At 35.8% G+C, this 22,856-nt stretch overlaps 1 protein-coding gene across 5 annotated transcripts in view; it reads left to right on the top strand.

The window, feature by feature from the left end:
• The window catches only part of LOC116588466 (laminin subunit alpha-2), a 640,912-nt gene that overhangs the window by 434,204 nt on the left and 183,852 nt on the right, over positions 1 to 22,856 (top strand). For all 5 annotated transcript variants that reach the window (XM_032339558.1, XM_032339559.1, XM_032339557.1 and 2 more), the window contains 3 exons: positions 2,978 to 3,102; positions 9,561 to 9,647; positions 12,171 to 12,364. In XM_032339558.1, the coding sequence (XP_032195449.1) occupies positions 2,978 to 3,102; positions 9,561 to 9,647; positions 12,171 to 12,364 (406 nt within the window). The remainder of the gene's footprint in view (positions 1 to 2,977; positions 3,103 to 9,560; positions 9,648 to 12,170; positions 12,365 to 22,856) is intronic.

Below are 22,856 nucleotides of genomic sequence, written 5' to 3'. Positions count from 1 at the left end.
TTGGGCAATTGAGCGAGTGATAGTGACCCCAGATGAGATGGACGATACAGAAGTATTAGCAGGTTTAAAGAGAGATGAGCTAATCTTTGATATTTCAAATTCAAGGTGCTTTTGTTATGAAGTGAGATCTATCCAGGAAGCATTTGGAAATGTAAGTCTAGAACTCATTAGAGACATCTGGCTTGAATATATAAAATTTAGAGATTTTGGCAAATAGGTGATAACCAAAAGTCATAGTAATGGGTAAGATCACCAATGTAGAATGTGTAGGGAAAAGGTGAGAAAAGAAAAAAGAAAAAAGAAGTGACAGCCAAAGTAGGATCAAGAACCCAATCTTACTACACAGGAAGGGAAGAAAGAGTCCATGAAGGAGCATAAGAAACAGTAGCTGAAGAGTTAGAAGAAAAATCAGCAGACCATACCATTAAAGAAACTATAGGAAGAGAAAATTCAAAGAGTAGCCAGAAATATTAGCTGCTGCAGAAAATTCATGTATCATAAGGACTTATTATTATCAGTAAATTTGGATTTATCAACAAAGACCTTATCAGTGAGCCTGGAGTCAGGGTAACATGAGAAGACTTTTTTAAAGTGGGGAGTGCTGAAGGGAGATAAGGAAATAGAAATCGGGAATGTAAACAATGCTTTTTAAAATGCTTATCAAAGATAGGATGGAAATTTCCAGAGATCTGAGGCCCCAGAGATATTTTTGAGCTAGAGAAGTCTGGGCCAACCTCAAATGCTAATAGGAAAAATGAGCAAAGAAGGGAAAAATGCAGATGCTGGTGAAAAGGGGGAGGCAGAAAGGCAAGGAATCCAGTTTAGGAAGAGAATCGCTTCAGACAAAGGACAAACACCATTTCCTGTGGACAGAAATAAATGTTAAAAGGATGGAAAGTACTGCAAGACAGATGGCAAGTCTTTCACAGGAATCTGAGGGAACACTCGAATGAGTGCTTCCTCTTCTCTGAAAATAGGGTACTGTCGTCTGCTGAGAGGTGGAGATTGAACGTATTTGAAGTAAATATCCTATTATATAAGAAACTGGATTCATTTTGCATTATTATAAAAGACATCTGTAAGTGGTGTAATGCATTTTCAAATATAGCCCCCAAATGTAAAAACCAAAACAATGGCCTAAAATTCATCATGGTAATGTCATGATTTTACCCTATGCAAGAGCAGAAACTCTGAAAAAAAGAGTCAAGAGAAGTCCTAAAAAAATTTATAATTCCAGTGTGGAGGAACTGACATCAGTTACTGTGTGTTACGATGACCACACATACAGTACCAAACTTTGGCCATTAGAACACACATGAAAAACAAATATGTGCTTCTCTTTTGAATGAAGCCAAAAGCCCAGCATAGGGGATGTGGACAAAGTTCAATATGGAGCCTACAGGCGTTTCTGTAGCTCCAGCTGAGTTGCTCCGATCAGTTCCATAACATAGACAGCCATTTTATTACTGACTTTTTTGCTTCTCAACTTTTCTTCTGAGATTCTTTATAAGAAGTCATTTTTATAAACCACTCCAAACCCTGTGTTATAAAAATCAAGCAAAAACGCAATCCATAGTCCTCCTTTTTCCTCCATTTTCTCAACTCCGCAAGTCAAGTATCACATTTCCTCTACATAACAGTCAGTATTGCGTTCCTGCTGCCTTGTTTCTTATTTGGCATTTTTAAAAATAATTTTCCCAAAGTAGAAGTAAATTAGTATAGAGTCGGATGTCATTTTACCTTTTTCTCTTGCTTGATTCCTCTCAGGGCCTGACATAGAGCTCTCCCTAAGTCCCTCATTGCATGAATTATTGCAATGTGTTAAGTATAATTTTGCTTTATGAGAACTTTAATTACAAAACTACACAGTATTCTGAAACTACTCTCATTTCCTTTTGGAAATGTCTTAAAGCACATAGCCCAAGTGCCTCTTGCTATGCAAACATGAAAAAGAAAATTTTGACCTGGGATGCCTGGTTTCAGATTGGGTCCACTCTATTTATAAAAAGTTATCAAAATCTGGCAAGAATTAGATGGATAACATTAGTAGTAGTAACATTAGTAGTAACATTAGTATAGTAACTGGGGTGACCTTTGTTCTGTTTTGTTTTGTTTTGCCTCCTGTTGCCTCTTAAAACATATATGCTTGGTTAGGTTTCAGAAAGTCTATGGACAGGCATTCACCAAGGTCCCAGGATTTTTAGTACTTATCTAGCACCATTCTAGAAGAAACATAAATGGCCAGATGATGTAATAAATTATAGAAATGTGTGAAGTAGGGACACCTGGGTTCCTCAGTTGGTTAAGCGACTGCCTGTGGCTCAGGTCATAATCCTGGAGTCCCAGGATCAAGTTCCACATCAGGCTCCCTGCTCAGCAGGGAGTCTGCTTCTCCCTCTCACCCTCTCCTTGGTCCTGTTCTCTCTTTCTTATTCTGTCTCAAATATATAAGTAAAATCTTTAAAACAATGTGTGAAGTATGTTCCCCAGATTACAGTAAGAAAAAAATTTACACAGAGATTGATACAGGAAAAAAAAAAAAAAAGATAGGAAATTCTTATTGTCAGTATAGCTATGACAGCCTGGTATTGTTTTCTTTTATGAAAGAACTTCTTTTAAAATATGTATACCAAGAGGCGCCTGAGTGGCTCAGTTGATTAAGTGTCTGACTCTTGATTTCAGCTCAGGTTATGATCCCAGGGTCATGATCTCAGGGTTGGGAGATCGAGGCCTGAATCAGGGTCTGTGCTGGGCATGGAGAATGCTTAAGATTCTCTCTCTCCTTCTGCCCCCTCCCAACACCCCACGGCCCTGCACACACCCTCTCCCTCTCTCTAAAGTATATATATATCAATAACTCCTTCGATGATATGTGTGTGTTCACAGGAGAACACATACTTATAGGTGAAAAGCTGTATGACAAATTACATTCTAACTCTCAGTAAATAAAAACAAACTTCTCTCTTTTCCTTTACAGAATTGTCAACATCACACTGCTGGTGACTTCTGTGAACGATGTGCTCTTGGATATTATGGAATTGTCAGGGGATTGCCAAATGACTGTCAGCAATGTGCTTGCCCTCTAATTTCTTCCAGCAACAAGTAAGATTAAGAAATATTACCAAATTTCCCAATCAGTAGTACCATCTGTGTAGCACACGGGCTTCTAGGATTTAACTATTTTTTTCCATATAGATGAAATCTCTGTTTAAGATAAACATTTTTTTAAACAATTTAAAAACATGACGAAAGCGAGCACATAATGCTCTGTGGTTTATTTTTCCATTAGAAAATAATGGAAATAGCTACTGTCCCAAGTAATTATTAATTAAAATGTAAATACTAATATTGACATAATTTATGTTTATGCAATAAGTGATACATATGTACACATGTTTGTAATTTTACACACTTTTATAAGTATCTTGTATTTGCATATGGTTCTGACACAAACTCAACTATGAAGGATTGTTTACGTGCATATTATGTGACTTTGGTGACTCCTTCCACTTGCTTTGTGTGTTTAATTCACAATATGTAAAGAATTATTAAGAAAATAATTGAAAAAAATAGCTAAAGGAGGGTGACTTATTTTTACACTCCAAAATAAGCCCATATTTCCCAGAATCACAGTCCCATTCTGTTAAGATGGTCTGAGCTTGGTACCATGGAAACACAGCCATAAGGGGAAACAAAAACCAGAATATCTTATTTCAGTGCTGTCTGCACATTCTGCACTGGTTTATCTATTGAAGAAAACCCTTGTTGCGAAGTCTGTCTATACTTGAAAGTATAAGTGATTTATAGACTTCAATCTCTACCTGGTAGGGCAGTTTTTTCCTCTAAGAATTTACTTTTGAAAAGAATATAGGGCAGTTTGTTCAGAATTAGAATCCTGGACTCCTTTTCTTGAGTATATGAGAGCCACAAAGCAATTGAGATCGATGATTCCCCCTGCTGACTCAGTTTTTTAATTTTCCCCTTCATCATTGGCTTTATATACATTCTGAAAACATTTTCATGTAAATTGTCTCCCTTTCTTCTGAAAGCTCTTTTTTTTTCTGCTTATGAGAATCAAAGGTATTTTTGTCAAATGTGAATTTTTAGGCAAGTGGGATAGAGACGAGGATAAAATACATGTTCTTTTTGTTCATGCAAGCACCAAGTGGTAGGTGTATGAAAAATAACATTATTTCTATTTTCCTTTCCCTAAACTCCCTCTGATGACTAGATTTAAACAAGAGAATGTTATTTATTATATTGTTATTAAAATGTGAGTCATTGGATTAGAAAGATTCAGTAATTAACTGATAATTTCTATGATAACAATGAAGCATAAAATCTGTTGAAAAGGCTCACAGTAAAATGTGTCGTAAGAGAAGTCAACCTAAATGTAAAGAGACTTCAAAGGTACAAATACCACACTTAATTTTGGAATCTTCAGGAACATATTGAATGAAGTAGTAGCATTTATAATAGATCGAAAACAGTAGATTAAAAGGTTTTTACTAGTGGAGATAGCAGGAAGTTACATGAACAAAAGCTTAGAAAATAGAAAACACAGTTCTTCACGTTTAAGGACTAATAAGTAAGAGTTTGGAGCATGGAGTTCAAATAGATGAAAATGAGCGGATCAAATGAACAGGAGAATGGAGGCCATGTTTTAGAAATCCTTGAATACCCATCTAAGAAATTGCTATTTAATTTTCTCTGTAATGAGGAAACACTGCAAGTTTTTAGTTAGAACAAACAAACGAAAAGGTTAATGTGGCCAGAGCCACACTTTAGGAAGACTATTAGGAGAGAGCTGTGTAAAATGAATTAAAACGGGCAAAGAAAAAAAGCAAAGAGTGTGATTAATATAAGCTATTGCACAAACTTAGGCAAAAGATAATGAGAATATAAAGGTAGGTGGTAGTAACAGGAAGGGAGAAGAGGGGACAGGTGTGAGAACACTATTGAATGCAGCTCTCCAGGAGTGCTAACTAATTAGACATGAGGAGTTCAGGCCAGGCAGGAATTGAAGCCAAAGGTTGTTAGCCAGGTTGACCTCAAAAATGGTAGTGCGATCAACCGAAAGAGGGAAACCAGGAAAGAGCTGCTCCAGAGGATAGACAATTTATGTTCCAAATAGGTTAAAATTGATATGAAAGATCTGTCCAAATGGAAATATGCAAATAGCTGCAGAAAATGGAAATAGAATTGGAAGGGCAGATGAAGGAAGAGATATGTTAATAAATGAATTAAAATTGAATAAGATTTCCCGGGGTTATGTCTCCCAAGGGGATCATGTGGAAAGAAGGAAAAACAGAATTCCTTACACTAGAGAAACCAGAAAAGAAAGATGAGCCACGATGGAAACTGTCAGGGAGGCAAGGGAATGGAGACCACATGGCTAAGGATACCCCCAGGGAGAAAAGCAGCTGCTCTCAGAGAAGTCTGAGTACACAGGGGAGCCATGACCTGTGAGGGTCACAGAAGAGTTTTGACAGTCAATCCAGGAAAACAGACGTTATGTTACAAGGATGGCAGTTTATAGCTTTCAGGGTTTTCAAGAAGGAAAAAGAAAGAGTGCTATCTTGATTGGTTAGCAGGATTAATAGAAAGGTGTGTTTTCATTTGTGTTTTCTGTGATTTGTATAATTTAAGTACATTTTTATGGAAAGGACCCCCTAAGAATCAAAATACCAAATCCAAGTGGCTAGTTCAATGGTTTTCAAACTTTCTTAACTGCAACCATTGTAAGAAATCATTTTTTAATATTCTAAGTTGGTACATGCAAAACTTCTGTGTATATAATATATGTTTATAAATATGTATATATCCTATAACTTTTATTCAATTTCATTCTCCCACATTATTAGAAGAAATTTTATTCCAAACCTACTAGAGTGATTTCATGACCACTCATATGACCACCTAAAGCCTGGCACATCAGTTAACAAAGCAAAGACCTGTGTGTGCTCAGAAGGGAAGAGTTAAAATACAAAGCAAAGAAACAAGCCAGGGCAAAGAAGAGAGGCCCTTCTTCCCAAGATACAAAAATAAATTCTGACTATGGAGGAAGCTGAGATACCCTCTTCAGTGACTTGGATCTGTGTAGCCAATGAAAAGTAAGGAGTAAGTCATGGTTAGTGATGACTAACTCCCTTCCCCACATTCGTTTTTCAATATTTCTTACCATGACAAACTGTCAACTACCATGACAGTGAAGTGTGGCTCAGGGTTTTCTGCCACCTACTCAAGGAAAAGTTAGATACTTTTCAACAGAGTAGAAGAAATTGTAAGCCCTCTGCAGTCTGACCGCCTTTCCCCTTCAATGCCCTCTCTCCCCTTCTACAGTGATGTCACGTCGGAGTACCCTGTTCTTTCCCAAACACGCCAGCCATCTTTTGCCAGACAAAGACAAGAAACTGTGTGGTTTCATTTACATTGGGAATTTTTTTTTAAATATGGTCTCATAGAAACTGACTGTGGATGGTGGTTACCAGGGTGTGGGGAGTGGGGGAAATTGGGAAAGGCTGGTAAAAAGATACAAATTTTCAGTTATAAGATGAATGAGGTTTTTTTTTTTAAGATTTTATTTATTTATTTGACAGAGAGAAAGAGAGATCACAAGTAGGCAGAGAGGCAGGCAGCAAGAGGGGGGGAAGCAGGCTCCTTGCTGAGCAGAGAGCCCGATGCAGGGCTCAATCCCAGGACCTGAGACCATGACCTGAGCCAAAGGCAGAGGCTTAACCCACTGAGCCACCCAAACACCCCAAGATGAATGAGTTCTAAAGATCTAATATATAATATGGTAGTTGATAATATTTATTATATTGAAACATATTATATTGAAACTTGCTAAGCAAATATGTGTTCTCACCCCCCTAAAAAGGCAGGTATGCAGGGGTGGTAGATGCATTAATTAATTTGTACATCTATGTATATCAAATCATCCCATGCACACTTTAGTTATAATTTTGTTTGCCAGTTACACTCCGATAAAGTTGAGCAAAACACAGTAGGTGCATAATATCAAGCAGTGCAAGTGCCTCCACGGAAAATAAAGCAGCCTCAGTGAACTGAGAGTGGCTGGGGTGCCCTGTTAGCCAGGGGCCTCATGAAGAGCTTTGTAAACAAATGCTTATGCAGAGACGAAGGGAGTAATGGGGAGAGCCACATGACTGCCTGGACAAAGAGTAGTCCACCAGAGGAAAAAGCGTGTGAGTACACTGTCCTGGAGACTGGCCCATGCTTGGCAGACAACATGGATCCAGGGCAGCTGGTGCAGAAGGAATGGTGTCGGGAGAAGCATGACCAAGATATGTTTCAGGGACTCTCCAGTAGCTAATGAAATGTCCTAACTGCTAACAGTCTTCCAATAGCAAGGGGTGCCTGGGAACAGGGATATGCAATGATGTTAGCGATGGCAACAGGAGCAGCAGTTTCAGGTAGAGTGGACGGGGAATGTGAGAGAAAGGAGACAGCTGTGGCTTACGGCCAAACAAATGGAAGTACAGAATGATCATGGTTGAGACAGGGAAAATTATGGAAAGGTCAGTGGGATTGTTTTAGAGGGGGGAAACTCAGTTTTAGATCTGTTAGGGTAGATGCAAAAGTTTTAAGCCTGAATGAGATCATTGAGGGGAGAGAGGGCAGGACAGGTTAGGAGAAATCTGAAGACTGAAGTGTAGGGCACATAAAGAGGTCAAGGGCATGATGTATATTCAGCAAAGGAGACTGAAAAAGAACAACCAGTGAACTGGGATAAAGACAAGAAGAAGGTGGGCTCCAGGAAGCCATTTCATCTCTATAGTATCCACAGGAACCACACAGACTAGCAGACTCCAAATCTCAGAAACTCTCTTGAGGCAAATTTGGAGTTAGCAGACATAAGGAAATGTCTAAGATGGCCGCCAACAGAAAAGCACAGGATTTCCGAGTGGCCCTGCAGATAATGTGGGAATGGAGAGTAGATGAGGGAGTTGTGAGCTGAAACAATCAACTCTAACTTAAAGTAACTTGTGATCCCTACGCCCTCCTTCATAAGTCCTTACATGTGATTTAAGGAAAGGATTCAATATACCATAATATCGTAATTCAGAAAAGTTTCTATCTACTCTTCAAGGAGAATTATAACATTCTTGCATAGTGATTGAGACAGATATATTACTATAAAGGATTATAATTTAATTAGGTTGGCTCTCTAGAGTTTCACTTGAAATGTCTAAAACTTGTTTCCAAGTGCCTATATATATATACATACATATATATATGTGAGTTCAAAATGTGATATATGAGTGTGTGTATGCGCATGTATATATGTGTGTGTACAGATTCTCTCAGCATCAAGCTTTAACTTAGAGAGCTAAAAGCTTGCCAGAATGTGTCAATTATGTATTTGTGGATCTATTTTGCAAAGGCAAAAAATAAATTTGTTGGATAATGAGTTTGTGAGTAGTAGATCAATTTGTTCATGTACCTCACAAAGGTTAGAGTTTATTACTTATTCATGTACTATTGATTCCATGCACTAGAAGACAGTTAAAATAGGGTCATCATGGCTCCTGACTGATAGGAGTTGTGGTCCTGGTCTATACACAACATATCTTTTTCAACATCAACTTCTTTAGCAGACCAACACAAAGAAAAAGAGTGTTCGCAGTGTCGCAGTGCTACCGTCTTGCAACAAATATATTCTTTTTCTTCCTTCCAAGTTTCTGATGCATCATACAGTTTTATCTAGTGGGAATTCTGTACTTACATTTGAAAGAAGTTTGTAACAACCTAAAATTACATGTTAGTACAGGTTAGTTTTTCAAGTCTTGCTAATTGTTTCTTTTGTAGAGAAAGATGATCAGAAAACCTGGCAAAGCCTGGCTGGCAGTGGTCTATCAGTGCCAGAGTGAGAACAGGGCAAGTTATATAAGACCTACTTAGTAGAAAAGATCATAAAATTGTCAGAAAATCTTATTCATTTTCATGTAGAGAGCTTTCCCATCATTCCTCACACAAAATCACATTCCTTTGTGTTTAAAATAAATTTAATTTTAAATCCATATGTAAATTAGAAAAGGCACTCTTACTTTATGTGAAATATTTATTCACAGTTCATGCGTTGAAGGGCTAGTGGCAATTTGGGCTGAGTTTTCAGAAATAAATTATATAGCTTCTAGGACCAGTTTTTTTAATTGAAAAATAGTAATACTTATTCTGCTATGAGACAAATGTGTGTGAATGCTACTCCTATTTTTCTTTCAATTCATAAAAAACAGGACACTTGCCGGATGTTTAATATTTTTATGCTTGCCATATAATGATTAAAGTTTCAAAATGTTTACATAGTGTGAGGCATTGCACATTCATTAAGAAATGACCATATTTATTTGTCAACTATTATTGGTAATATTTTGTTGTGATACCCTACTCTTGACTAGAAATGTATACATAAGAATAAATAACTACCCCCAAATAAGTTCCAATCATCTGGATAATGGACAAAATTACTTAAATATATAAAATTAATAGGTTAAAAGATTTTTTTACCATGTTTTTTTTTTTTCTTTCCAACTCAGTTTTAGCCCTTCTTGTGTCATGCAAGGCCTCGATGATTACCGTTGCACCGCTTGCCCCCGGGGATATGAAGGCCAGTACTGTGAACGGTATGCAGTCATGAAACTGAGAGATCATCTAATAAAGGATCACAGTAGAAATGTAGTCATTATTTTCATAATTTATTTTCATGTTCTCCAATAGTTCATATGCTTTCCACACTTATCTTTTATTTTTATATCTGTAGAAACTTTCTCCGAAGATAGTCATTTATTTCCACCATATATATATACACATGTATGTATATATATAAAAATGTGCTTTGGTATTCATGGTTAGGCTAATATTCATTTCATGCCCTTGTAAATACCAGAAGGATGATGACTAAAAGCATCCCTGGACACCAAGGCTGTTATCTGAAGTAATTTATGAAAAAAAATGTTCAGTAGTATACTACATTTATCTATGTAAGCATGTAAATATCTCTGTTCCCACTATCTATGCATACAGGTATATAGAAAAGACTGGAAGGGTACAGTGAAATGACAGTTACTGTCTTAAGCCAAAGTGATTATAGAAAATGTATTTTTTTCATATCCATTAATGTTTAATCAATAGGAGTTGACAGTTCATATAGCTTATAGATGAACAGGGCATATATTATCAAATATGAATGTCTTGAATTATTTCCGCAGTTCTCAAATGTTGTTACAGCTTTACTTTCATCATCTCCAACATATAAATGATCAAATTATATTTTCCTGACAAATTGCTTTTATTCAGCTAATTAAACCAAAGGTCTTGGTTAAATTTTTATTGTAACTTTCCAAATGAATTTGTTCCACTTCTGAGAGCTTCTTAAATCATTTGAATCACCTTATGACCTGCCTAAGCTCATCAGCTCAGGTCTAAAATTGCTTACATGTTTTGAGTGTCCCTGTAATGTAGGAAACCCCTCCCCATGTTTTATCTTTGTTACTTTTGTAATTAACTCTTTGAGCATTTAATCAATCTCAGTCTGCTTAGAATAGAATTCTTTCACCTGCAAATATTAAGAAATAATTTAAGTAGACTTATTTAAATGGTCAAGCATTTATAATCTTACATTGAAAATAAAATAACAACTAAAACCACAAATGTGTAAAAGCTTAGTTACGAATAACTTTTTTTTTGTATTGCCTTTTCTTTTCTTCCTTTTTTTTTTTTTAAGAATTTATTTATTTATTTGACAGAGAGAGATCACAAGTAGGCAGAGAGGCAGGCAGAGAGAGAGAGGAAGAAGCAGACTCCCTGCTGAGCAGAAAGCCTGATGCGGGACTCGATCCCAGGACCCTGGGATAATGACCTGAGCCGAAGGCAGTGGCTTAACCCACTGAGCCACCCAGGCACCCCTGCCTTGCCTTTTCTTACCAGCACAAGATATTAATTTTCACAATTATCTGTGCAAATTTCCACTGAAGGTAGTTCGGGATTATCTGCCTAATGTTTGTAATTTTTGGCTTCAGCCTCCTACTGTCTCTCAACTTCCTCCAATGCTTGTCTCTGGAACAAAAACTGTGGGTGTTGATTATAGTTAGCTGACTGTATATGTAATTTATTGTCCAAACCGGGATATTCTAAGGAGAGATAGGAAGTGTTTTAATAATTAAACTAGGACAACAGGTAATTTGGGACCATTCTGAGCAACCCAGAGCATATGGTCCTGCTAGAATCTTGTTATTACCAGGTTTCCAGTAACATAACCCACAGTGATATATACTTAGGTGAATGGATGTATGAATGAGTGGAAGAGTCAATGAATTGATTTCATATTGGGTTCATCCAGTTGGATTTTCTTTCTAATATCTCAAATTAATGTTACATAATTTATTTCCATAACATTAACCCACTTCAAGATGGAATCTCCATCTTGAGGATGATATGATAGAAAGACCAGTAAAGTTAAATAGAAAATCTAATAGTTTATTGCCACTTAGCTTCTTTTTGTTCAAAATTAGTGGGTTGAATTATTTGGTCATTTTGATTTTTAAAATGCATGAGTCTAGGAAAGCCCAGGTGTCAATATATAATTTTATTTATTTATAATTTTTTAAAAAGACGACTTCAAAGCAATGTTTATGATCTAGAGTAGTGGTAGGCAGAGTGACCCACAGAATTTGGCCCATTGCCTGATTCTGTATGGCACTATAAGCTAACAATGGTTGTTACAGGCAAACGTTTACAATCAGTGTGATGATAGGAAGCACTAAACTTGACACTTTAATAAGAACTTCCTTCTTGTTAGTAGATTGATTTTACATTAATACATTACTATTACAAAGTAATTTTTACTCACATATTGTTGTTCTTGTTGTTATTATTATTAATGATTTGAATTCCATCTTGATTTCCATCAGCAAAAAAAAAAAAAAAAATGCTTAGAAATGTATTTATTCCTCACCGAATGGTTTTGATTTTGCATCTTGATCTGGAAAAGTATAAAATCAGTACTGGCTAATTCTTTACAGGAAAAGTGTATTGGCTCCTGATCTATTGACTCTCGGTATCACTTTGGTTCCATCCAACACAACACAAACACAACAATTGAGAGACGTGACATATTAATCTCCTGCTTTTTCACTGTTTAAATTCAGATGTGCCCCTGGCTATACTGGTAGCCCCAGCAGCCCTGGAGGTTCCTGCCAAGAATGTGAGTGTGACCCCCACGGCTCACTGCCTGTCCCCTGTGACCCCATCACAGGGCTCTGCACATGCCGCCCCGGAGCCACAGGGCCGAAGTGTGATGGCTGCAAGCATTGGCATGCACGCGAGGGCATGGAGTGTGTGTGTACGTACACTAACTTCGCCATTCATTCTGGGGCCCTTTTCCACTTCGGTCTCGTTTCCGATGAGAACTACTGACTCTTTTATTTTTTCTTTTTCTGCAATAGCTAATGCTACTCGTCATTCTTCCTGACACTATCTATCTACCTTGTGCTGTTTGCCTGCTGTTTTTGTCCCTGTCCCGTGGAGTCCAGAAGAGCTGAGAAAATCCTCAGCATGCTTTAGTCAGTGCACAGAAGACCTACGACCAAGCTTCTAGAGGCATATTTTATTTTATTTTCTCCAGCTCAGAGTTTGCAGTTTTACGCAGGGTTGGCATAGGCTCTGTGACAGATTAAAGACCTGGGTTCATTCAATTTTTCAGAATCCTCCTGAATTTGTAATCCACTGGACAGGCACTTTAGGCCTTGAATTACAACTGACTTTTCTTTCCTAGCTTGTAGGGAAATCCACGGGCATACTGCTTCATAACTTTCTCTTGAACTGCAGATCCTGAAAGCAGTGACAGTGAACTCAAGTATTTTTACTCACAGGTGCAATAAACAGAAAACAGTGTGCTTTTTTTTTTCTTTGAAACTGCTGCTGCTGTTTCCCATAGGCCATATAGAAAGTACATTGACTATCAGTAGTTAAATATAATTAGATTATATAAATTCTAATCTAAAATTAGGTTATTTATAAATTTAGGAGGGACTGTTACATTCTTTTTTGTCTTGAGGGAATTTACATTAGTGGTCTTAATTCTTTTTAAAAAAAATAGAAATATAAAATATTTGAGTAGCTTTGATTTTAATACTTACCTACTTTAGTGTATTTATGCATGCCAATATTTCTAGTTTTCACATCTTATGTGTGTGTTAATCTTAATAGCATTTTAATTAGAATTTTTGTTAGTGTTCCAATTTTATAAGAGTAACCTCAAAAGCTAAGGCTGGCCAGCATGGATGTGTGTATGGATGGGTTTGAAGTATAATCAACATACAAAGTTATATTAGTTTCAGGTGTACAACATAGTGATTCAACAATTCTTGCCATTTCTCAATGGTCACCGTAAGTGTAGTCACCATCTGCCACCAAATGACTATATTCCCAATGCTATACTTTTCATACCCATGACTTATTTATTTTATAACTAGAAATTTGTACCTCTTAACCTATTTCACATTTCACACAACCCCACCACCTCCTTTCTGGCAATTATTAGCTTATTCTCTGTATTTAAGTGTCTAGTTTTTCATTTTTTTGTTTTGTTTTTTAGGTTCCACTTACAAGTGAAGTTATATCATCATTTGTCTGACACATATCACGCAATACTCTCCAAGTCCATCCATGTTGTTGCACATGGCAAGATTTCATTCTTCTTTAGGGCTGAGTAGTATTCCGCTGTATATATATAGCACACCTTCTTTACACATTCATCTAAAACGGACATCTGAGTTGCTTCCATAACTTGGTCATTGTAAGTAATGCAATAAACATAGAGGTGCATTTACCTTTTTGAATTAGTATTTATATTTTCTTTGGTTAAATACCTAGTAGTGGAATTGCTGGATTGTATGGTATCTCTACTTCTAATTTTTTGAGGAAACTCCATACTATTTCCACAGCAGTTACACCAATTTACATTCTCACGAACAATGAACAATTCCTTTTTCTCCATATCCTTGCCAACACTTATTTCTTGTCTTTTCAATTCTAGCCATTCTAATAGGTGAAAGTGGATAGATCTTGCATCATGGTTTTGATTTGCATTTCCCTAATGACCAGTGATGTTGCACATCTTTTCATGTGTCTGTTGGCCATCTGCAGGTCTTCATTGGGAAAATGTCTATACAGGTCCTCTGTCCATTTTTAATTAAATTATTTGGGAATTTTGATGTTGAGTTGTAGAAGTTTTTTGTATATTTTGGGTATTAACTCCTTATCAGGTATATCACTTGCAAATATCTTCTCCCATTCAGTAGGCTGTCTTAGTTTTGTTGGTGGTTTCCTTTGCTGTTCAAAAGCTTTTTATTCTGGTGTAATCCCAAAAGTTTATTTTTGCTTTTATTTCCCTTGCCTGAGAAGACATAGCTAATAAAATATTCCTAAGGCCAATGTCAAAGAAGTACTGCCTGTGTTTTCCTCAAGGATTTTTATGACTTGAGGTCTCACATGTAGGTCTTTAATCCATTTTTCGGTTATTTTTTTTATGGTCTAAGAAAATGGTCTAGTTTTATTCTCTTCCATGTAGCTGTTCAGTTTTACCAATATCATTTGTTGAAGATACTGTCTTTTCCCCACTGTATAGTCTTGCCTCCTTTGTTGTTGATTAATTCACCATATAAGCCTGGGGTTTTCTTTGAGATTCTTTATTCTGTTCTTCCTTCTCAAGATTGCTTGGGCTATTTGGAGTCTTTTGTGGTTCCATGAAAATGTTAGTATCATTTGTTCTATTTCTGTGAAAAATGATATTGGTATTTTGATAGGGACTGCATCCAATCCATAGATTGTTTTGGGTAGTACAGACATTTTAACAGTATTAATTCTTCCCATCCATAGGCATGGGATGTTTCTTTGTGTCACCTTAAATTTCTTTCATCAATGTTTTATAGATTTTAGAGTACAGGCCTTTTACTTCCTTAAGTTTAATTCCAAGTATTTTATTATTTTTGGTGCAGTTGTGAATGAGGTAGTCTTCTTAATTTCTCTTTCTTCTACTTCATTATTAGTGCATAGAAATGCAACATATTTCTATATATTGATTTTGTACCCTGCAACATTACTGAGTTTATTTATCAGCTGTAGAAGTTTTTTGGTGGAGTCTTTAGGGTTTTCTATGTATATAGCATCATGCCATCTGCAAATAGTGACAGTTTTAGTTCCTTCTTACCAATTACTACCTTTTGTTTTCTTCTTGTCTGATTGCCATGGCTAGGATTTCCCATACGATGCTGAATAAAAGTGGTGAGCATGGACATCCTTGTCTGTTCCTGATATTAGGGAAAAAGTTCTCAGTTTTCACCATTGGGAATGAGAACCTGTGGGTTCTTCATGTATGACTTTTATTATGTTGAGGCATATTCTCTCTAAATAAACTTCATTGAGAATTTTTATTATGAATGAATATTGTATTTGTCAAATGCTTTTCCTACATCTATCAGAATGATCCTGGTTTTTTTTTCCTTTATCTTATAATGTGATGTAGTATACTGATTCATTTTTGAATATTAAACCACACTTGTATACTTGGAATAAATCCTGCTTGATTCTGGTGAATGATATTTTTAATTTATTATTGAATTTAGTTTGCTAATATTTTGTTGAGAATTTTTACATCTATGTTCATTAGAGATATTGGCCTTTTTTTCTTTTCTTTGTAGTATTTTTTGTTTTGGTATCAGGGTAATAACCATTGGCCTCATAGAATAAATCTGTAAGTTTTCTTTTCACTTCTATTTTTTTTTAATACTTTGAGGCAAGTAAGCATTAACTCTTCTTTAAATGTTTAGTAGAATTCATCTGTGAAGCCATCTGGACTTAGACATTTGTTTTTTGGGAGGGTTTTGATTACAGATTCAATTTCATTACTAGTAATCAGTTAATCAGATTTTCTATTTCTTCCTGATTTAGTTTGGGAAGGTTATATGTTTCTAGGAATTTATCAATTTCTTCTAGGTTGTCCAATTTGTTGACATATACTTTTTCATAATATTCTCTTATAATTCCTTGTATTTCTTCAGAGCTCTTCATTTCTGCTTTTGTTTATTTATTTGGGTTCTTTTTTTTTTTTTTCCTTGATGAATCTGGCTAAAAGTTTATCAATTTTGTTTATCTTTTCAAAGAACCAGTTGTTGATTTCATTGATAATTTCTGTTGTTTTTTCTTTGTCTTATTTCTGTTCTAATCTTTATTATTTTCTTTCTTCTACTACCTTTGGGCTTTGTTTTTTCTTCTTTTTATAGTTCTTTTTTAATCTTTTGTAACATTTGTTTTATTACTCTAGCTACATTTTCTTTCTTTTTACTTAAATTCAATTAGCCAACATATAGTACATCATTAGTCAGATATAAAGTTCAATAATTCATCAGTTGCATATAACACCCCATGCTTCTCACATCATGTGCCCTCCTTCATGCCCATCACTCAATTACCCCATCCCCTAACCCACCTCCCCTCCAGCAACACTCAGTTTATTTTCTATAGTTAAACGTCTCTCAGGTTTTTCTCCCTTTCTGAGGACTTCCCTTTCATTTTTCCCTCCTTTCTCTTATGATCTTCTGTGCTGTTTCTTATATTCCACATATGAGTAGAACCATATGATGATAGCCTTTCTCTGACTGACTTATTTCACTCAGTGTAATACATTCCATTTCCATCCACATGGATGCAAATTGTAAGCATTTGTCCTTTCTGATGGCTGAGTACTATTACATATATATGTAATAGTACTCAGTATATAATATATATATATATATATATATATATATATATATATATATATATATATACACACACACACACACACACATACATATATATAAAAAACACTTCTTTATCCATTTATCTGTCGGTAGACATCTCAGCTCTTTCCAAACTTTTCTATTGTGGACATTGCTGCTGTGAACATTGGGGTGTAGGTGTCCCTTCAGATCACTACATTTGTATCTTTGGAGTAAATACCTAGTGGTGCAATTGCTGGATCGTAGGGTAGCTCTACTTTTAAATTCCTGAGGAAATCCATACTGTTTTCCAGAATGGCTGTACCAGCTTGTATTCCCACCAACAGTGTAAGAGGGTTCCCCTTTCTCTGCAACCTTGCCAAAATTTGTTATTTCCTCACTTGTTCATTTTAGCCATTCTAACTGGTGTGAGGTGATATCTCATTGTAGTTTTGGTTTATATTTCCCTGATGCCAAGTGATGTGAGGCATTTTTTCATGTGTTGGCCATCTGGATGTCTTCTTTGGAGAAATGTATGTTCATGTCTTCTAGCCATTTCTTGACTGTATTATTTGTTTTTTGGGTGTTGAGTTTGATAAGTACTCTGCAGATCTTGGATACTAGCCCTTTATTTGATACGTCATTTGCGAAACATCTTCTCCCATTCTGTAGGTTGCCTTTCAGTTTTGTTGAATTTCTTTTGCTATGCAGAATGTTTTTTTTTCTTTCTTTCTTTCTTTCTTTCTTTCTTTCTTTCTTTCTTTCTTTCTTTCTTTCTTTCTTTCTTTCTTTCTTTCTTTTGAAGAGTTTATTTATTTATTTTGACAGAGGGACCAAGCACAAGCAATGGGGAGCAAGAGAGGGAGAAGAAGTACATTCCCCCCCACTGAGTGGAGTGTGTGATGTGGGACATAATCCCAGGTCCCTGGGATCATGACCAGAGCCAAAGGCAGATGCTTAACCAGCTGAACCACCCATGTGTCCCTGTATAGCTTTTTATCTTGATGAAGTCCCAATAGTTCGTTTTTTAACCTTGTCTTTGAAGACATGTCTAGCAAAAACGTTGCTGTGGCAGAGGACAAAGAGGTTGCTGCCTGTGTTTTCCTCTAGAATTTGTAGGATTTGTAGATTGCTCCAAGTAGCATAGACATCTTGAAAGTATTTTGGTCTTTCAATCCATGAGCATGGAATGTTTTTCCATTTTTTTGTGTCTTCCTTAATTTCTTTCTTGAGTACTCTATAGTTTTCTGCTTATAGATCTCTTGCCTCTTTGGTTAGATTTATTTCTAGCTATCTTATGGGTTTTGGGGGCAATTGTAAATAGGATCAACTCCTTGATTTTTATTTCTTCTGTCTCCCTCTTGGTATATAGAAATGCAACTGATTTCTGTGCACTGATTTTATATCCTGACACTTTACTGAATTCCTATATGAGTTCTAGCATTTTGGGGGTAGAGTCTTTGGGTCTGCCACATAGAGTATCATGTCATCTATAAGGAGTAAGAGTTTGACTTCTTTGCTGATTCAGATGCTTTTCATTTCTTTTTGTTGCCTGATTGCTGATGCTAGAACTTCTAGTACTATGTTGAACAGCAGTGTTGATAGTGGACATACCTGCCATGTTCTTGACTTTAGGAGAAAAGCTCTATTTTTCCCCATTGAGAATGATATTCACTGTGGGTTTTTCATAGCCTTGATGATACTGAGATATGTGCCCTCTATTTCTACACTGTGAAGAGTTTAAATCAAGAAAGGATGCCATACTTTGTCAAATGCTTTTTCTGCATCTATTAAGAGGATCATATGGTTCTTCTCCTTTCTTTTATTAATCTAGTGTATCACATTCATTGATTTGTGAATGTTGAACCAAACTTGCATCCCACTTGGTCATGGTGAATAATCCTTTCAATGTATTCTTGGATACAGTCTTGTTAGTATTTTGGTGAGAATTTTTGCATCCATCTTCATCAGGAATATTGATCTGTAATTCTCCTTTTTAGTAGGGGTTTTATCGGTCTTGAGATCAAGGTAATGCTGGCCTCATAAAAAGAGCTTAGAAGTTTTCCTTCCATTTTGATTTCTTGGGGAGTTTAAAAAAAATAGGTATTAATTCTTCTTTAAACGTTTGGTAGAATTCCCCCAGGAAGCCTTCTGGCCCTGGGCTTGTGTTTGTTGGGAGATTTTTTTTTTTTTATTACTGCTTCAGTTTCCTTGGTGGTTATGGATCTGTTCAGGTTTTCTCTTTCTGGTTAAGTTTTGATAGTTTATATGTCTCTAAGAATGTGTCCATTTCTTCCAGATTGCCTAATTTGTTGGCATGTACTTGCTCATAATATGTTCTTACAATTGTTTGTATTTCTTCCGTCTTGGTTGTGATCTCTTGTCTTCCATTCATGATTTTATTTGGGTCCTTTCTCTTTTCTTTTTGATAAGTCTGGCTAGTGGTTTATCAATCTTCTTAATTCTTTCAAAGAACCAACTCCTAGTTTCATTGATCTGTTCTACTTTTCTTTTGGTTACTATTTCATTGATTTCTGCACTAATCTTTATTATTTCTCTTCTGCTTAGTTTAGACTTTGTTTGCTGTTCTTTCTCCAGCTCTTTTAGGTGTTAGGTTAGGTTGTTTGAGACCTTTCTTATTACTTGAGAAAGGTTTGTAGTACTATATACTTCCCTCTTAGGACCACCTTTGCTGCATTCCAAAGGTTTTGAACTATTGTGTTCTCATTTTCATTTGTTTCCATGAATTTTTTTAATTCTTTAATTTCCTGGTCGATCCATTCTTTCTTTAATAGGTTGCGCTTTAACCTTCATATATTTGAGTTTTTTCCATATTTCCTTTTGTGATTTAGTTCAAGTTTCAAAGCACTGTTGTCTGAAAATATTCAGGGAATAATCCCAATCTTTTGGTACCAGTTGAGACCTGATTTATGACCCAATATTTTGGAGAATGTTCCACATGCACTCAAGAAGAAAGTGCATTCTGTTGTTTTAGGATAGAATGCTCTGTATATATCTGTGAAGTCTATCTGGTTAAGTGTGTTATTCAAATCCCTTGTTTCCTTGTTGATCATCTGCTTAGATGATCTGTTCATTGTAGTGAATCAGGTGTTAAAGTCCCCGACTATTTTATTATCATCAATGTATTTCTTTAAATTTGTTATTAATTGGCTTATATAATTAGTGGCTCCCAAGTTAGGAGCATAAATTTTTATAATTGTTAAATCTTGTTGTGTAGACCTTTTAAGTATGATATAGTGTCCCTCTTCATTCCTTATTATATTTTTGGTTTAAAATCTAATTTGACTGAAAAAAAAGTTGCTACCCCAGCTTTGTTTTGATGTTCATTAGCATGATAAATAGTTCTCTACACACTCATTTTCAATCTGGAGGTGTCTCTGGGTCAAAAATAAGTCTCTTGTAGACAGACTATGGATGGTCTTGCTTTTTTATCCAATCTGATACCTTGTGTCTTTTGACTGGAACATTTAGCCCATTTACTTTCAGGGTAACTATTGAAAGGTAGGAATTTAGTGCCTGTAAAGTCCTTGTTTCTGTAATTGTCTCTGTTTCTTTCTGGTCTGTATTACTTTAGAGCTCTCTCTTTGCTTACAGGATCTCCTTTAATATTTTTATAAGGTTGGTTTCATGATCACAAATTCTTTCAGTTTCTGTTTTTCCTGGAAACTCCTTATCTCTCCTTCCATTCTGAATGACAACCTTTATGGATAAAGTATTCTGGGCTACATGTTTTTCTCATTTAATACCCTGAATATATCAGGCCAGCCCTTTCTGACCTGCTAGGTCTCTGTGTATACCTCTGCTGCAGTCTAATGTTCCTACCCTTGTACTTTAAGGACCTCTTGTCTCAAGTTTCTTTCAGGATTTTCTCTTTATCTCTGAAATTTGCAAACTTCTCTATTAAATGTCAGGGTGTTGACCTATTTTATTGATTTTGAGGGGGGTTCTCTGTGCCTCTTGGACTTGAATACCTATTCCTTCCCCAGATTAGGTACATTCTCAGTTATGATTTGGTCAAATATATATTCTGTCCCTCTCTCCCTTTCTTCTTCCTCTGGTACCCCAATAATTCTAATATTGTTTTGCTTTATGGTATCACCAATTTCTCAAAGCCTTCCCTCGTAGTCCATTAGTTGTTTTCCTCTCTTTTCCTCAGCTTCCTTCCTTTCCATCATTTTGTCTTCTATGTCACTGATTCTCTCTTCTGCCTCATTTACCCTAGCTGTTAGAGCATCCATTTTTGGACTGTGTTTCCATAAAAGCATTTTTAATTTGGCCTGATTAGATCTTATTTCTGCGCTAAGAGATTCTCTAATGTTTTTTGTACTTTTTTTTAAAGCCCAGCTAGTAACTTTATAATCATTTATTCTGAATTCTAGATCTGACATTTTATTTATATCCATATCGATTAGATTGATGGCAGACAGTATTACCTCTGGTTCTTTCTTTTTTGTGGATTTCTCCTTCTAATCATTTTGTCCAGAGACTAGATGAACGAGAGAACAAAATAAAACTATATCCACATACTAGACAAATCTGAAGAGGTCAGAAACCAAAAAAGGAAAAAAAAAAAAAAAAAAAAAAAAAAAAGAAAGAAAGAAAGAAAAGAAAAGAAAAAGGAAAATGTGGGGAAGGAAAGAATATAATCTCACAGGTGGAAAAAACAGGGTGATACACTTGATCCTGGGTGTATTTTGGTTTGTTTGTTAGAAGACACTAAACTCCAAAACTGTAAAGAAAGAACTTATATATATACAAAAATGAGTATAGTGAAAGGAAGCCAGAAATTAAAAATATATCTGTAAAGTGTAAATATCAAAATGGAGGTGCCTGGGTGGCTCAGTGGGTTAAGCCTCTGCCTTCTGCTCAGGTCATGATCTCAGGGTCCTGGGATTGAGCCCCGCATTGGGCTCTCTGCTCAGCAGGGAGACTGCTTCCTCCTCTCTCTCTCTCTCTCTCTCTCTACCTGCCTCTCTGCCTGCTTGTGATCTCTGTCAAATAAATAAATAAGATTCTAAAAACAAACAAATAAATAAATATCAAAATGAAGATTTAAAAAAGTCTTAAAAACAAAAAGTTGATAAGAAGCTAGTTGAAACTAGTTGAAAGAAGGAAAGAACTAGTTAGTTGAAAAGGAAAAAAGAAACTAGTTGGAAAGGAAAAACAAAAAAAGAAAAAAATTTAAACTAAGAGAATAAATATTCATGAGAAAAAAATCTCAAATTCTGTATACTACTTTTCCCTAGCACAGGAGTTTTTCAGTTCCATGTGATCCATAAACTTGATATTTTGCCTGATGTTCATGCTGGTCTTCTGTGGGAGAGGCCTGCCTGGTGCACTGATTCTCAGGTATCTTTTCCTGGGCAGATTTGCACCTCTGTCCCCCTTACCAGGGAGCCAAGCTCAGTGTAAGCTGCTTTGGGTTGCTCTATGGGACTTTTGTTCCTTGAAGTGTTTCACAATGCTTGCAAAAAGTGGTCGCTTTTCTATTTGCAGAATTGCAGCAGTTCTTTTTTAGCTCTCAGGTTGAATTTACAGGAGTTCAGAATGATTTGATAGATATCTACCTCAATCCAAGAGACCAGAAAAATGCAGGTCCCCTACTTTCCACCATCTTCCCTCTATTCTACTTCTTTTAGTTCTTTTCACTGTAAAGAACTGTTGCTTATTTGAAATTTTTCTTGTTTCCAGAGGTAAGCCTTTATTGCAATAAACTTCCCTCTGAGAACTGCTTTCACTGTATTCCAAGGATTTTGTACCATCTGTTTTCATGTTTATGTGTCTCCATATATGATTTTATTTTCCTCTTTGATTTCTTCATTGATCAGTTCATTATTTAGTAGCATATTGTTTAGTCTCCATGTATTAAGGCTGGTTTTTAAAATGTGCCAGAAAAAGTGAAAACTGGGTATGTATGCTAATATGGGTTTTAAACCATTTTTTCAATGTATTTCTATCATCTTTAATAAAAATATATCACATTAAAGTAAAAGTAAATTTTGAGGTTGAGGGGAGAGAAAGATTAAATGTAATACATGATATACATGTGCATTG

Source organism: Mustela erminea, chromosome 4, assembly GCF_009829155.1.
Source record: "Mustela erminea isolate mMusErm1 chromosome 4, mMusErm1.Pri, whole genome shotgun sequence".
NCBI lineage: Eukaryota > Metazoa > Chordata > Mammalia > Carnivora > Mustelidae > Mustela > Mustela erminea.
Note: the sequence above shows the minus strand (reverse complement) of the source record. Positions and strands in the feature narration are given on the sequence as shown.